The 15,686-nt window shown below is 52.0% G+C and overlaps 3 protein-coding genes across 7 annotated transcripts in view; 2 read left to right on the forward strand and 1 right to left on the reverse strand.

Moving 5' to 3' along the window:
* The window catches only part of Unkl (unk like zinc finger), a 41,147-nt gene extending 36,645 nt beyond the window's left edge, over positions 1 to 4,502 (forward strand). For all 5 annotated transcript variants that reach the window (XM_076840486.2, XM_077106050.1, XM_077106052.1 and 2 more), the window contains one exon: positions 22 to 4,502. In XM_076840486.2, coding sequence (XP_076696601.1) covers positions 22 to 177 — 156 coding nt within the window. In that variant the 3' untranslated portion in view covers positions 178 to 4,502. The remainder of the gene's footprint in view (positions 1 to 21) is intronic.
* Positions 2,478 to 13,030, reverse strand: Gnptg (N-acetylglucosamine-1-phosphate transferase subunit gamma). The gene is made up of 11 exons (XM_076840484.2): positions 12,930 to 13,030; positions 12,802 to 12,859; positions 12,661 to 12,728; positions 3,890 to 3,944; positions 3,736 to 3,819; positions 3,562 to 3,655; positions 3,375 to 3,489; positions 3,221 to 3,303; positions 3,020 to 3,151; positions 2,861 to 2,942; positions 2,478 to 2,777 (listed from the first exon to the last, which is right to left on the reverse strand). Exons 1-11 carry the CDS (start codon positions 12,994 to 12,996, stop codon positions 2,680 to 2,682), a joined length of 936 nt encoding a protein of 311 aa, XP_076696599.1. The 5' UTR covers positions 12,997 to 13,030; the 3' UTR covers positions 2,478 to 2,679.
* Positions 13,031 to 13,080: 50 nt separating this feature from the next.
* On the forward strand, positions 13,081 to 15,365 carry Tsr3 (TSR3 ribosome maturation factor). Its single transcript, XM_076840483.2, has 6 exons — positions 13,081 to 13,247; positions 13,330 to 13,543; positions 13,760 to 13,953; positions 14,434 to 14,610; positions 14,737 to 14,800; positions 15,026 to 15,365. The coding sequence occupies exons 1-6, from the start codon at positions 13,136 to 13,138 to the stop codon at positions 15,189 to 15,191; spliced, it is 927 nt and encodes a 308-aa protein (XP_076696598.2). The 5' UTR covers positions 13,081 to 13,135; the 3' UTR covers positions 15,192 to 15,365.
* The last annotated feature ends 321 nt before the right edge of the window (positions 15,366 to 15,686 follow it).

Here is a 15,686-nt window from a genome sequence, read left to right on the forward strand (position 1 = left end):
CCAGCCGTGCCTTCTCCACAGGTGATCCTCCAGCTCCAGGCCAAGCAGTGTGTGGCCTGCCAGGAGCAGGCCCCTAGCACCGTCTTACGGCCCTGCCAGCACCGTGTCCTGTGCGAGCCGTGTGCAGCCAGTGCGCCTGAGTGCCCCTGCTGTGAGGGTCAGCCCCTTCCCTGGTGACCAGAGGTGGGGCCTCGTTCCCTCCAGGGCATGGGTGCAGAGACTGCAGAGTGCCACAGTCAACGTCTGGTGCCACAGTCAGGACGTGAGTCCATTCCTGTTGCTACCAGTGGCCTTTGTGGCACTTTTATCACCCACCACGTCCCACTGGCGTCTTCAAGGTATTCTCCAAACCCTAAAGCACCGCAGAACCCACTTCCTGTCCCCGTGGTAAGCACCGTGGAGGCCTGGTGAACAGAGCAGGTTCAGTGCCACGGTCCTGATGCTGCAGTGGCCAAGCCACTGGGGGGGGTCTCTTCAAAGCACTTTGTAAACCGAGGAATTTAGTTTTAAATCTTATAAGCTGCTTTCTAGGTCCATGTTTTTTAATATATGATAACATGAAGCTTTATGTGTACTGTGAACTTGAACTTTCCCATCAGTTGCCGTCAACTCATAGTGTGGTGAATATATTAGATTTCATATTCTGAACTATGAAATGAACATTTATCTAGTAGTAATGCCAACCTAGGATTTTACATTTTCAAATCAAGTGCAAACATAGTATTTATAAGCAGAGTGATTATTGAGATGCGCATTTGGATGTTCTCGACTTTACCTAAGGAGCTCTTTCCCAAAGTGTGCAGGGCATGTGTAGCTGGCTTTGTTCTGGCACAGAATAGACCCAAGCACTCGGGCCCCTTTAAGTGCCTGTGCCTTGCACAAGTGAAGGAATCGGTTCCTTTGGTTTTTGTCTTCTCCTGGAGGCTCTGAGGGCCAGTGTGGTCTCAGGAGTGTGCACCAGAAGGGGTGGATGTTAGGACTCTCAGATCCATGCTGTAGACAGCTGTGTTCCCGTGGAGCTTCTCAGATGTCTGGGGCACCCTGGTTCTTCTTGAATTGGGAAACCTGCACCTCCCACACTGCAACTGCCCACAACTCCTGCTGACCTGACTCGAAAGACTGCAGTGGCAGTGCATGGTGTCCAGGGTGATGGCATTGGTGACAGTCAATTGAGTTGTATGTCAGTTGTGATTAGAGCTCATCCATGTGACCAGCAAGGTGCCTCTGCGGCCCGGGGCCCCAGCTCTGCCATGCTGCCCCTGCTCATCAGCTCCTAGGGCCACAGTGGTGCCAGGCAGCCTGGCTTCAGACTCTGGCAAGAATGCTGCTAAGACCAATCTGAGGTGCCTGGGGAGAGAAGAGAAGTCTGCCGACCTCACCTGGGTGAGCAGAGGGACATCTGTCAGGTGCACTGTGGGCTGGGTGCCTCCTCCCAGGGCTTTGCCAAAGACTTTAAGTAGCATATTCTGAAGTGCAAAGTGACTAGGTAAACATTTTTATCAGTGACCAAATTAGAATGTATTTAATATTTAATACAGTAGACTACTTAAAAGCAATTTCTAATATAAGACAAACTGATAGATTGTGTCATTTCAAAGGAAGTGAATCCGTGACATCCCGCAGCTAGTCCACTACAGAGGTACCTACGGACGTGGGTTAGTGGCGCTCCTGTTTCTTATCAGTGATGACCTGTTAGCTCAGTACCTAGACATTACATATATTTTGTGCTACTGTTTTTGCTGTTTATTTTTGTTAATATTTATGCACTTGTTTCTATTTTGGGCCTTTGGTCTTTTTGGAGATAACAGGACAAAATTTATTAATGGTGTCTAGCCTAAACATTTTCAAATCATAGACCTAAAACTCAGCTGTTTTTAATGGTTTATCTGTAATAAGCTACTCCGGCCAGCTCTTTCTGTGGAATTTGGCCAGTGTTCCCGTGAGCCTCCAGTGCTGCTTCTGAGGTGGGGATGGTGGCAGAGGTGAGGGGCCACAGGGCAACAGCTAGGACAGCAATGGTGCTGGCCTGTGCACTGGCTCTTCTGGAATCAGGAGGGCACTGGAAATAGGTATGCAACAAGAATTGCCCAGGAGTGGGTCAGCAGTGCAGGATCCCAGGATGCTACCCACTGATCTGTTCTGGGCGCACAGCAGTTGGGGAGGCTCAGGGTCCCGTGGGCAGGTGATGGCGGTGGGATCTGGGCTAGGGGTGCTGGTGTTCCTGATGTCTGTCACCCTCTAGTGTTCAATCAGCGTCCCACACTGACTGACTAGCCATGGGGGGGGGGGTGGATGCTCCCTGTGGTGTGTCCAGTGCTTAGCTGAATGTGTTGAGTCGGATTATCCTAACCCAGAAGGTCGTATTTATAATGTGTGATCATTTACTTGTAGAGGACCATTTAAAGTTGTTTAAATTTTTTTACACTATATGCAATGGTTTACAGAACTCATGGAATTATTTTTTATCAGTATGGGAATTAATTAAAACTTTGAATCTTTATTTTGTCTGTGTTTCTGAGCATAATGCCTGGCCAGCAGGTCTTCATGGGTGCCTCTGACTGGTGGATAGGCCCCGGGGAGCCTCATCTTCCCTGCATAGGTGGGCTCCAGGGCTCTGCCTGCCTGCTGCAGGACACAGAGGCTCTGCAGTGTCTCCTCCTGCCCACGTGGCTGCCCAGGTCAGGAGGTGTTCCCACGCAGTCCTGGATCACCTCTCAGCTGCTCTGAGACCCCGTCTGTGGGAGAGTGCTGGCCCAGGTGCTCAGAGTGGGAGGTTTCTGCAAGACACCAGGCAGGAGGTGAGGTCCTGCCCCATGGGCAGCAGACCGGAGGCGGGCTGGGGGCCCTGGCCCTGGCTGACCTGTGGGCTTGGTGTGGGGGATGTGGTGCTGGCTCAGCAGACTGGCAAGCCTCTTTATCTCCTTTGACAGTTCTGAGTGTGCCTGGAACAAGAGTTCCAGTGACAGGTGAGACCCCCGTGGGAGACACCAAGACTAGGAACCCTGCCCTTTCTCTCTACCTTCTTGCAGTTGTCCAGGGTCTCAAACTCCATGCCTGTTGTCCCTCCTTCTTGCTGGGTGGGTTCCTTTTCTCCTGGACCCTTTAAGTAGCCAGCATCCTCAAAAAGTGCCCTCAGCGATTTCTCATAGCCCTGAAGGTGGAGGAAAGAGATGGAGCACCGACTGGGGGCCAGCAGGGGGCCCCGCTGAGCCTCACTCACCTGTGGGGTGATCAGGTCATCAGCTAGTTCCTGCTCCGCCTGTCCCCACCGCCGCTGCAAGGCCTCTGGCAGGGTCGGGTACACTGAGAACCCAACAGAAGCCAGGTTCAGCTGAGTCCCCATGCCCCAGCCCAGCCCCCATCCTGAGTCCTACCTAACAAAGAATGGGGGTGGCAGACAAGGGGGGTCTCAAAGGTCAACGCATAGACGCAGGTGCTTGGCTCAGACACATGGGCCAGTCGGTTGCTCTTCCCACAGGTAAGCTCCACCTGGGGAGGGAACCTCAGTGGGTGGCTGAGGGAGGACTAGGCCCTCTACCCGGGTACCCGCTCAAGCCCCACCTTGCTCTGCCGGCTCCGGGAGCGGCAGGAGTCACCGTCCCGCATCCACATGCCTGTGAAGGTGTTGTTGGTGATCTCCCACTCATGCCAGATACTGGGGAGGAGGGAGCATGTGAGGCAGGGGTGGGGACAGGGCAGGGCAGAGCCCCACCCCCCATCTTCTACCTTGCTCACCCGAGGATCCCACTGTAGGCGTTCCAGCGGAAGGTCTGCTCATGCTGGGTCACGTTGTGGAATGGGCAGAATTCATACTTGTACCTGGGGGCAGAGGGGGTTCGGGATCCTCGGGTCTGCAACACCCACCCCCTGCAGGCCTGCCCGTACTCACGTGGACTCCACCAGGCTGAAGCACTTGCCAGAGAGTCTGAAGAGATGCGCAGGCCCTGGAGGAGGAGAGGGCTACATGAGTCCAGCACAGACCCAACACCCACCAAGCCAGGGGACACAGGCAAGGGGACCAGCAAGCACCAATCTCCTTTCCCCATAGAGCCAGGGACAGCCTCCAGGTTGCCACCAACAAAAAAGCACCATTAAGCCCACCACACAGGATCTGTGGTGTCCACGTCCCTGTAGAGACAGCAGGGCTGTGCTGTGCCCAACTGGCAGGGACCGTACGTCCGTGGCTGCCCAAAGAGATACCAGGTAGGACTGGGAAACAAGCCTTGGTGCAGGCTCAGGAAGATAGGAGGACCAGTCCACAGAGATGGGCAGAGCTTTCTCAAAGGACCAATTTTCAACAACAGAAATCACGAGGCATACAAAGAAACAGGAAAACGACCACCTAACAGAAAATTATACCAGAAGAAAATGGAGTAGGCTGGGGTGTGGCTAAGTAGTAGTGTGTGCCCCTTCATCCTAGGTTCCCTCTGTGCACAAGGAACTGTATCTTGGCGAGAAGTTGCTGCCAAAAAGGAGAAAGCAACTAAGGTGCACAGCTGGCTTTCTGTCCTTCATTTCTTAGGTGCTGCAGCAGTGGCCTCTCCCGCCAGACAGGATCTCCCACTCCTGGGCTCCAGTGGTCCTCCTGCCTCAGCCTCCAGAGCAGCTGGGATGTGTGTATGCACCACTGTGTTAGCCTATAGCGACACGTTTTATCACTACCATGGAGGCTACATAGAACACATCGACTGTTTTGGTCCTGGGGATTAAACCCAAAGGTGCTCTATCACTGAGCTACGTCCTCAGCACTTATTTTTCATTTTGACACAGGGTCTTTGTAAGCTGCCGAGGCTAACCTCAAACTTAGAATCCTCTTGCCTCAGTTTCCCAAGTCACTGGGATCATACGTGTGCACCACACATGCTATAAATCTGACTTGAATTTGCACCAACTCAACCTTACTTACAAACAAGAGCTACTCTTGCACAGGTCCATCAGGCCCGGCTCAGCCACCTATGTTACAGCTCATGTCTCAACTTATGCTCACAGACATATAATTAGTTTTTATGCATTTGTTTTCTAATTATACAAAACAGAAAGAGGACAGCCTGGCCTGTTTGCCTGTGTACCTACTTCTAGTGGAGGACTTCAGCCTTCAGGTTCCACGTGGCATTTCTGGGTCAACTAATAACAAAACCCCAGGGTGCTGCTTATCTAGGAATGTCCTCACCTTCTTTTGGTGGGGATGCTGAAGATTGGACTCGGGCGTCAAGCATATATTCTGGAGCTTTGATGCCTTAAGAGACTTTTTTAGCTCCAAAGACAAATAGATTGAAAGTGCAGGGATGGGGAAGACATGGAGCTGGGTGGCTGCACTGACTACCTCAGAAACTGCTAAACGACCCTGCATGTGGACCCAGAGTCAGCTCGCCAAGCTGTGGCGCTGGGGCTGGTGGGACGATGGGGAGGCAGAGTTCCACCATCAGGCTTGGAGACACCATTCTTCTACCTTTATTTTTCTTGCAGGGAGGTACTGGGCACTGACCTTGAAGCTGTGAACTAGACCCAGTCCTTTTGCTTATTTTGAGACAGTTGTTGAGGTTGGCCCTGAATTTGCAATCCTCCTTCCCCAGCCTTCCAAGGGATGACAGGCAAGTAGCACAACACCCAGCAATATTCCACTTCTAAGGGATGTGAACCACACTGTGAACCAGTGGACCTCAGCCGTGTGCACACAGTTTTTCAAGAACAAGCTGCATGTCCCACCACAAAGCCAGCGCTATTCCACTTGGACTGCAACTAGAAACCAAAAGCAGAAGGCTGGACAGTCAACACTGCTTCCTCTGCAGTGCTGGGTTTGCCTGAGAATGTGCTAGGCACCCACTCGACCACTTTGCTATCCCCACTGAAAACTGTCGGCACATTCTTATGCAGTGGGTCACAGAAGATGAGACAAAGATACCAGAACCTACAGGAGGCACCTATGGGATGCGGCAGAAGTAGTAAGACAGAGACAACTGCAGAGCTTTGGCCAGAAAGCAAAGTGAGCCAGGCATGTTGGCACAGGCCTATGATCCCAGCGGCGCAGGAGGATTGCAAGTTCAAAGCCAGCCTTAGCAACTCAGTGAGACCCTTTCTCTAAATACAGATAGGAAAGGGCTGGGGATGTGGCTCAGTGGCTGAGCACACCCTGGGTTCAATCCCTGGTACTAAAAACAAAACAAAAACCCCTCATACTGACTTCACATGCCTAGAGCAATTAGAAAAAGAAAAGTAAATTAAATCCTCAGGGAGCAGAGGGAAGGAAATAATAAAGATCAAAGCAGAGCTAAGTGAAATACAAAAAATAAACCAAAAGTTAGTTCTTTTGGAAAAAGTCAACAAAATTGACAAAGCTTTAGCTAGAATGAAACAAAGGGAAGCCTCAAATCCTTCAAACCAGAAGTGGAAGTTGAGCTATGCTACCAACTGCACAAACAGAACAGGATTGAGCGAAAGGATACTCTATACAGTAACGCAGCAACATACGCCAACCCAGGGGACTGCACTGGGGACACCCTGGCTGGTAAGGAGATAGGTGACCAGACTTCTAAAACACTTCCTAACCCCTCTGCACGGCCTGTATTTCCAGCCAGAGCAGACATCATGCCAAATGTCAAACTGCAAAACAACATGTTGAATGTATGCTTATGCTAAAACCTGGGGGGTGTGGGGGGCCTAGGAAACCAGCCAGGTAGAGTGGCTCACATCTGTAGTCTGAGCCATGTGGGAGGCTAAGGTAGGAGACTGGGGCCAACTGGACAAGACAGCAACACCTGTCTCAAAACTATGTAAGTCAGTGGTAGAGCATGTGCCTCACGTGTGCAGCTGGGTTTGTCATGCCTCAGCACCACACAAGACACTGGCAAACTGAATCCAGTATGTTAAAGGATTATACACTGTGAAGTCACCTTCCCCTCAACACAGGGAAAATCAGTGTAACATACCACATTTAACAGAGTGAAGGGAAACCGTGACTTAAATTGATACAGTGAAAGTACTTAACAAAATCGAATATGCTTTCCCAATTGAAAATACAGGGGTAATGGAAGGAACTTCCTGAGAAAGACGGGGACACACACCCCAGCTAACATCAGGGCTGAAAGCTCCTTAAGACCAGGAGCAGAATGAGGAGCTCTGAGCACTGCCCTACCATGGTGCTCCTTAGCAGAGCAGCTGAGTGGAGGGAGGACGGGGGTGAAGTCTCCTGCTTGCAGATGCCACAGCTTCCAGGAAGAAACCTTAGGTGCCAGCAAAACTTGCCCGGCCAGCCTAATGGTATGCATCTGTATTCCCAGCTGCTCACAGGCTGAGTCAGGAGGAGGCAAGTTTGAGTCCAGGCTGCACAATTTAGAGATGCCCTGTCTCAAAATAAAAAGAGGCTGGGGATACAGCTTGATGGTGCAGCATGCCTGGGCTTAATCCCAGTACTGCACAAAAACCCCAACCAAAACATACATGCCTGATCAGGGCTGGTGGACATAGCAAAGCTGCACTGAGCCATCCAAGTCCATTTATAACAGCATCAAAGCATTCAGGGGAGGGATTCAGAAATAATCCCCTCCAGGAGGGGAGGGGGAAAGAAAAGTACACCAAAAATTGCAAAATGTTGCTAAAAGAAACTAAAGACATGCATGGAAAATACTGGTGCTCTACTCCTGAGCTATTTTTTAGTTTTAAGTGGACACATTTTATTTTTATGTGGTGCTGAGGATGGAACCCTGAGCCTCATGCATGCTAGGTGAGCTCTCCACCACTGAGCTGAGCCCCAGCTGCCCAAACCTTTTTTTATACTTTATTGAGAGACAGGGTCTTGCTAAATTGCTGAGGGCTGACTTTTAACTCACCATCCTCCTGCCTCAGAAACTGTACCTGGCCTGATTTAATTTTCTAAAATGACACTACTGGGGTTGGGGCTCAATGGTAGAGCACTCACCTAGCACGTGCAAGGCACTGGGTTCCATCCTCAGCACCACATAAAATAAGTAAAACAAAGGTATTGTGTCTGGGTACAACTAAAAAAAATTTAAATAAAAATGACACTACTCAAACTGAATATAGATTTAATGTAATTCCTATCAAAATCCTAATGACTTCTTTGCAGAAATATCCATTCCAAAATTCATACAGAATCTTAAAAAAAAAAAAAAAAATTCTTGAAAGAAAAACCAAGTTGGAAGACCTCCCCCTAAGTGACATCAAGACAGTGTGGAGAGGCTATGGCTCAGTGGCAGAGCACTCACCTAGCACATGCGAGGCTCTGGGTTTGATCCTCAGCACCATATAAAAATAAGTTAACAAAATAAGGATTGTGTCTGTGTATAACTAAATATGTATATATATGTGTGTGTGTATATATATATATATAAGTTTATATAAACCATATATGAGACAGTGTGGAACAGGTAACCCAGAAAGGGACCTGGACATACAGCCAAATCGTCTGACAAGGGGCCAAGGCCACTCAGCTGGAAGGACAAGCCCTCTGAGGCACACTAGGAAGGTAGATGTCCATGGACTGAACGACGGTGGACCTTCACAACATCTATAGACACTAGCTCTAGATGGATCCACGAGGTTAAAACTACGCTCCTGGAAGAAGATGGGGATGCTTGACAGGGACTTCCTGGACATGGCACTGAAAGCAGATAACAGCAGCAGAGTCAGGCCAACAGACCCAAGAAGCGGGCATCGGGGGCCTGTCCGGACGTGCACCAGGCACATGCTAGGCTCTGGGCTCTGACCAGCCCCAACCGGAAGGGTATGAGGAAACGTGAAGGACCAGCCATGGAGTGGGAGGGGACACCTGCAAACCACCTGATAAGAGCTTGACATGAAGAATAACAGCAATAAAACCACCAATTTAAAGACCAGCAAGGACTGGAGAGCCACTTCTCTGACAGAGCCACACAGACTACCCACAGGCACATGAGAATGTGCTCAACACTAAAACCCAGGCGGATGTGCAACCATGGTAGCAGTGCACCCCTCTAACCACCCACTCTGGAGGCTGAGGCAGGAGGAGCCAGGTTCTAGGCCAACCTTGACAACTTAGCAAGACCTTGCTCAAAAAAGGAGCTGGAGATGTAGCTCAGTGGTAGAGCACCTCTGGGTTCAATCCCCAGTACCAAAAACCCACCCCAATGGGAAACTACTTTGGGGTTAGGATGGCTAGCAGCAAATGCTGGTGAGCATGTGGAGGAACTGGCATCTGAGCTACATGTGGGAACTGCTGAAAAGTTTGGCAGTCTTTCAGAAAGCTGAACAGTCACCACAGAATTCAGCACATCCACTGCAGTGGGGCTGGAAGCAGAGGCTGGGATGGCAGCACACTATGTCCACAGCAGCAGTATCCCCGGCACCTAGAGCATAAGGTGCTCGTCCAGACAGTGGAGCTGCGGGGGAGTGGGCACTGACTTGTGCACAGCATGAACGGTCTGAAGATGCCTCCGAGTGCACCAGGCCTGGCTGACACCTGGCTGCCCATACCTGAGCACCCATCTCCTCCTCCTCTTCACAGCCCCCTTCCAAGAACCATAGCTGGGACTTCCCCACATCCACCACCTACCCACCGAGGATTCCTGAACAACTCTGCCCACTGGACCCACTCACAACTCCTTCGTGAATATTCCCCACCCTGAGCAAAACCAAGCTCATGGCCTGGCCCCCAGCCTTGGGCACCCCATCCTAGTGAGAAGCCCCACTTCTAAGGCTCCTTCAGCCATCCTCCCAGCCACTTGCTTCTGCCTTGCCCCCTCCCCAGATCCAAGGTCAGGCCCTGCCAACACCTAATCTTTCCCAGCCCCCACTCCTGCCCACCAACACCAAACCAAGGCAAATTCCTTGGTGTCATGCACATCTGCTGTGCCCCATCTGCCTCTCCACACCAGCAGCTCCAGATCATCCCCTCAACAGCCCCTGCCCATCTTGTTGCTGAGCTGGGGCACAAGGCTCCTAAAGTTGGTAGGGTCCCCTTCCTCCTCAGTATATCCTGCTGCTTTCCTTCTGAGACCTCCAAGCCCACCAGCAATGACCACCACATGTATTTCCGTTTCAGCCTAATTCTCTCCTTCCTTGGGCTGAAGTTGTGGTTCAGAGGTAGAGCTCTTGCCTAGCATGCATGAGGCACTGGGTTCAATCCTCAGCACCACATAAAAATAAAATAAAGGTATTGTGTCCGCCTATAACTAAAATAAATATTAAAAAAAAAAAAAAAAGATAATGCCTCCCTCAGTCATAAGGGGGTATATGGGGTGCCATGTTGCCGATGCACTGGCTCTAGGTTTATAGTCAAAGAGAAAACAATTAAAACACACACACACCTGCCATATGTTGAAGGAATGTCAATGCAAGAAAAAATTAAAGTGCACACATCTGACTACACAGCGACAGAAAAATCTATTCTGGAAAAAGGACACCACATAACAAAATGAAAAGATTGCTGAACTAGGAAAAATTATGTAACTTACATCCAAATGAAGTGGCCCAGTCCCTAACACAGAATTCCCAGAAAACACCAAATTAATGGAAACTCAAGTAGAACAAAATGGAATGACTGTGCGCACATGTCTGCACATGCACACAGAGCCATGGTGCTTCTGGCTGCTGTCTGGCAAACCTGTGGCCAGGAGTTGTATAGGTGGAGCACAGTGTTGCCACTCTCTTTTAGAGGGTATGGGCATGGCACAGCTTCTGTGGAGGGCAGTGTATCCACAGCAAAAGCTCCACGAAGGCACTCTTGGGCCAGCAATTTGCCTTCAGAATATCTTCTGGAGCACACCTAGGCAGCTGCATAGACCAAGCCCCACTACAGCAGAACCTGAAGCACCAGTCTACACGCAAACCCCAAAGGCCATCCACTGGAAACATGGGAAAAATTATATATACAATGGCGTGTTAGAAAGGCAGAAGGCAGCAAAAGACTCAGCAGAGAAAAAAAGCAATTCATGCTGGAGCTGTAGCTCAGTGATAGAGCTCTATGCTAGAATAAGTAGGTCTCTAGGTTCCATCCTCAGTACCAAAACAAATAAAAATACCCCACAACCAAATATAAGGTAATCCACAGAACAGGAGAAAAGATTTGCAAACCAAGTTGTGCACAGTGACACATGCCTCTAATGTCAATTATAAGGGAGACTGAGGCAGCAGGACCTAAGTTTGTGGCCAGCCTGGTCAGCTCAATATGATTCCATCTACAAATAAAAAAGGGGCTTGGGATGTAATTCAGTGGTAGAGCATGTGTTTAGCATGTGTAAGGCCCTGGGTTCTCTCCCCAGCATCAAAAAAAAGAAAGAAAGAAAGAAAGAAAAATTAAAAATACAAACCTTGAGAACATGATGCTGAATGCAATATGTCAGACACAAAAGGACACAAATTACAGGTATGCCACCACTCACAAGGTACCTACAGTGATCAAATTCAGAGACAGCAGAATGACTGCCAGGGCTAGGTGGGGAGTTAGTGTTTGATGGGCAGTTTCTGGCTGGGAGTATAAGAAAGTCCTGAAGATGGAGGTGGTTATGGCTACACAGCAACCTGATGGACCTAATGCTGCTGAACCTGCTCACTTAAAAGTGGTTAAAATAAAGTAGCAAATGTAGCTCTTGCCTAGCACCCAAGGCCCTGAGTTCAATCTCCTGGGGGGCATGTCCTGGAAGGGTGCATCTTTCTTCAACCTTGCTTCTGCTTCCTGACCTCACCTTAGCTGAGCAGCTTTCTTCCACTGGGTACTTCCCCCATTATGTCCTACCTCACCAGGGTCCACAGTGCTAGAGTCAGCCATGTATGGACTGAGATCTCTGGAGCCATGAGCCCCCAAATAAGTTTTCTCTACTCTAAGTTGTTCTTGTAGGGCATTTTGGTCACATTGAAGAAAACACTGATTAAGACACTGCTCCCCACCCACATGGCATTTTCCATGCCCATTCTCTACAGTATTTCTTACTTCCTGTCTACTGCCCATCCTGCACCCTACTTGCAAGGCCAGCTCCATGAGAACAAGCACTGGTATGTGCTGTTTACTTCTGCTATCCCAGCACAGGTCCTGACACACACAGCTGTTCAACAACAAAATCCTTGGGTTTCTGTGTTTTCTCCCAGCAGACTCCTGGAGAAGTATGAGGAGTGTACAGGGAGGCCATCAGAACAGCCCAGGGTTTCAGTCCCCAACTGGCTTGAAGGCTTGGCCTTGTGGAGTTGAACAGAAGGCAAGTGAGGTGTCCTCACTGTCACTGGCAGCACTGTCCTGAGAACTACAAGGAAGTTCTGCGTGAGACTATTTCTAACGACCAAAAATGTAAACCACCTGAATTCCTGCAAGCCTACCAAGTTTAGACTACCCAAACAGCAAGTGAAAATAAAACTTATACCCATCACCATGAAGACATACAGTGAGTGACGGCGACAACGACACATCAGCCAAATACTTCTACAGTACTACTGTTAAAAGATTTTAAAAAGAGCAAAGATCGCAAAACCTTACTAAATGTTTTGTACGCGTGCACTATCGGAATGAAGGCACGGGGACGCCTGTGGAAAGACACACACCAAAGCGCTAACAGCGCCACCTCCAGGGAAGGGAGGGGAAGGACGAGGCCAGCGGGGAACCGAACCCCGCAGAGAACGCTCTGGACCAGCGGACGCAGAGCCTGCATCCGAGGCAGCCCGTCGCCCTGCACTCACCAGAGAGCGGCGACGGCTCCCGCTTGGGCTGCAGGCGGTTGGTCTGGGGCAGGAACGGGTTGTTGAGCCTAGGGGGATAGCAGGTCAGGGCCGCCCGCCGCACGCCCGCACCGCTCGCCCGCTCGCCCGCCGGGCGCTCACCCGAAGGCGTTGGGCTCCTCCACCACCTTCATCTTGGCCGCAGCCGCTGGCGCGGGCCCTGCGGGAAGGGAGGCAGTGAGCGGGCGCGGGGCGGGGCGCGCGGCCGCCGGGGACGGAGGACCACTGACCGCGCGCCGCGAGCCCGAGAAGCAACAGCAGCAGCAGCAGCAGCACGCCGGCCAGCCCGGCCGCCATGGCTCCGCCGCACCTCAGACGACAACGGCGGCCCGCGTGGGGGCGGAGCCGGAAGTGGCGGAGACAGAGCGACCGGATCGAAGCGCGCCGGCGCGTGCGCAGTTGCTCAGGGCCGGGTGGTGTCGGCGCGGCGCCGGTCATGGGGCGCAGGAAAGCGGTTCGCGGACCCGGGGCCGAGGGCGCCCACGCGCGGCGTCGCCCGGGCCGCTCCCTGGAGGCCTTCGCCAAGGAGGTGGACGCCGCTTTGCGGGGTGAGTGCGAGGGGGGAGGGAGAGGGGGTCGGGGCGCCCTGGAGCCCGCGCTAAGGCCCGGGACGCTCTTCTCCCTGCGCAGCGTCCGTGGAGCCCGAGGAGGACGAGGGCGGCGCGGGCCCGGCGGCGCTGCCCTGCGCTCTGGCTATGTGGGAGCTGGGCCACTGCGACCCCCGGCGTTGCACCGGCCGCAAGCTGGCCCGGCTGGGCCTGGTGCGCTGTCTACGCTTGGGCCAGAGGTTCGGCGGCCTCGTTCTCAGCCCCATGGGCACCCAGTATGTGTCCCCCGCAGACAGGTAAGCGGGGGAGACCTGGAGACTGGCGAGGGGAAATAAGTTTTCTCCAGCTACTGCCTTAAAAGCTTGCCCAGGTAGCCCTTTGCCAGTGTCTGGGGTAAAGAAAGGACGCTCCCTATCCCTTGGGAGGCCAAGTTCCAGGGGTATACCTCACGTAAGGGGCCATCACCAAAGTGGTGCCAACCCCCAGAACTTAGCCTATATTGTTCCTGGCAGACAGCTGGTGGCACAGTCTGGGGTTGCAGTCATAGACTGCTCCTGGGCCAGGTTGGATGAGACACCCTTTGGGAAGATGCGAGGGAGCCACTTGCGGCTGCTTCCCTACCTGGTGGCTGCCAACCCTGTAAACTATGGCCGGCCCTGCAGACTTTCCTGCGTGGAAGCTTTTGCTGCTGCCTTCTGCATCCTAGGTGAGTTTCAGGCCTGTCCTGACAGCCTAGTGGCCTCTGCTCCCAGAATGGTATTTTCTCCCATCAAACCCCTGGAGAAGTGTGAGGGGTGTACAGGGAGGCCATTAGGACAGCCCAGGGTTTCAGTCCCCAACTGGCTTGGAGGCTTGGCCTTGTGGAGTTAAACAGAAGGCAAGTGAGGTGTCCTCACTGTCACAGGCAGCACTGTCCTGAGAAACTTTTTTCTCAGCATTCTCCAGGAATTTGTGGTCCAAGGAGAAGCCCAGATGGAGACCCATGAGACCTGGGGACAGACTTGATGAGAATGTTTATTTTTCAGGAGAGGGACAGGCAAGGAGATTGGGCGGGGGACAGTCAGGACTGTAGTTTGGCAACCATCAGCTCCCTCGGATGGCAGGTGCACCCAGCAGCTGGGGTAAAGAGGACACATTCCCTAGAAGGATTGCTGACATCTCTGGGTCTTGTTTCCTATGCTGTTAGGCTTTTCAGATCTTGCCGTCATCTTACTGCAGAAGTTTAAGTGGGGCAAGGGTTTCTTGAACCTGAACCGCCAACTCCTGGACACATACGCAGCCTGCAGTGGATCAGAGGAGGTGCTACAGGCAGAGCAGGAATACCTAGCCAGTGTCAAGCTTACTCCCCAGGAGGAGGAAATTGGTGAGGCCTGACGTAGGTGGGTGCCCTCTGCGGGAGGCCCTCCAGACCTGCACGTTCTTCTGAAAAGCCTAGGGTCTCGAGAGCTCACTCAGAGGTCACTTTCTTTTCTTTCCTCCCTTGGTTTAGATCCTTTTGATGTGGACTCAGGGCGAGAGTTTGCAAACCTCAACAGGCCTGTGACCAGCACCCGGTAGGTCCTGACCTCTACTTCTCCTGTATATGAGGATGGTGTCCTAAGCAACCCCTGGGTGATGACTGCAGAACACAGTGCAAGTCTGCTGGGGAGGATCTGGCCTAGAGAGGGCAGGGCCTAAGAGAAATGTGTCCTCAGCCCAGGGATGAGTGCATGAAGGGTGAGGGCTGAGTGAGGAGTGCCTTAGGTGCCACCACGAGGGGACACATTCTTCTCTTCCAGGCTGTCCACAGATACAGATGACAGCAGCGAGTCTGAAGACCAGGGACCTGCAGAGGATGAAGGAGGCAGTAGCTGCCCTCCAGAGGAGGAGACTCCAGAACCAAGGACTGAGGCCAGGACCCCAACTGAGACTTGGAAAGAAATCAAGAAACAGCAGAGACACTGAGAATTGTAGACACCACATACATTGTTGAAGCTGTGTGATAACAAAGTCCAGGAATGTGGGGACAGCCAGGCCTGGCAGCTGTGGCCCCCGTGGCTGCTGGCAGGGTTGTGCTCCTCTCCACATGGGAACAACCTTGCTTGAGATACTCTCAATGAAACTACAGGTTGAGAAGTAGCCCCTGGTGTGAGTCTGGTTCTTTGCACTTAGCCTGGGGTTGGGGGACTGCTTGTGAGAGATGGGCCATGGGATAAGTGATGTGGTCATGCATGTGTTGCAGGGAAGGACAGCTGACCAGCTGATGCAGAACCCCTGACTTCCCTGTCTTCCTCCTATCACTGGTGACATATACCTCTTGCCAGGCCCAGGAGCCAGGTGGGGTCTGGAACCCCACATGATTTCCACAGACTTCTCTGTTCATCTGTGGGTGAGGGCTGGCACCCTACCCTCTACTTATCAGCCCTGACAGCTACTGTCCTCCAAAGCTTGGGTCCTCTA

The sequence above is a fragment of the Callospermophilus lateralis genome, chromosome 19, assembly GCF_048772815.1.
Source record: "Callospermophilus lateralis isolate mCalLat2 chromosome 19, mCalLat2.hap1, whole genome shotgun sequence".
In the NCBI taxonomy this organism is placed as follows: domain Eukaryota; kingdom Metazoa; phylum Chordata; class Mammalia; order Rodentia; family Sciuridae; genus Callospermophilus; species Callospermophilus lateralis.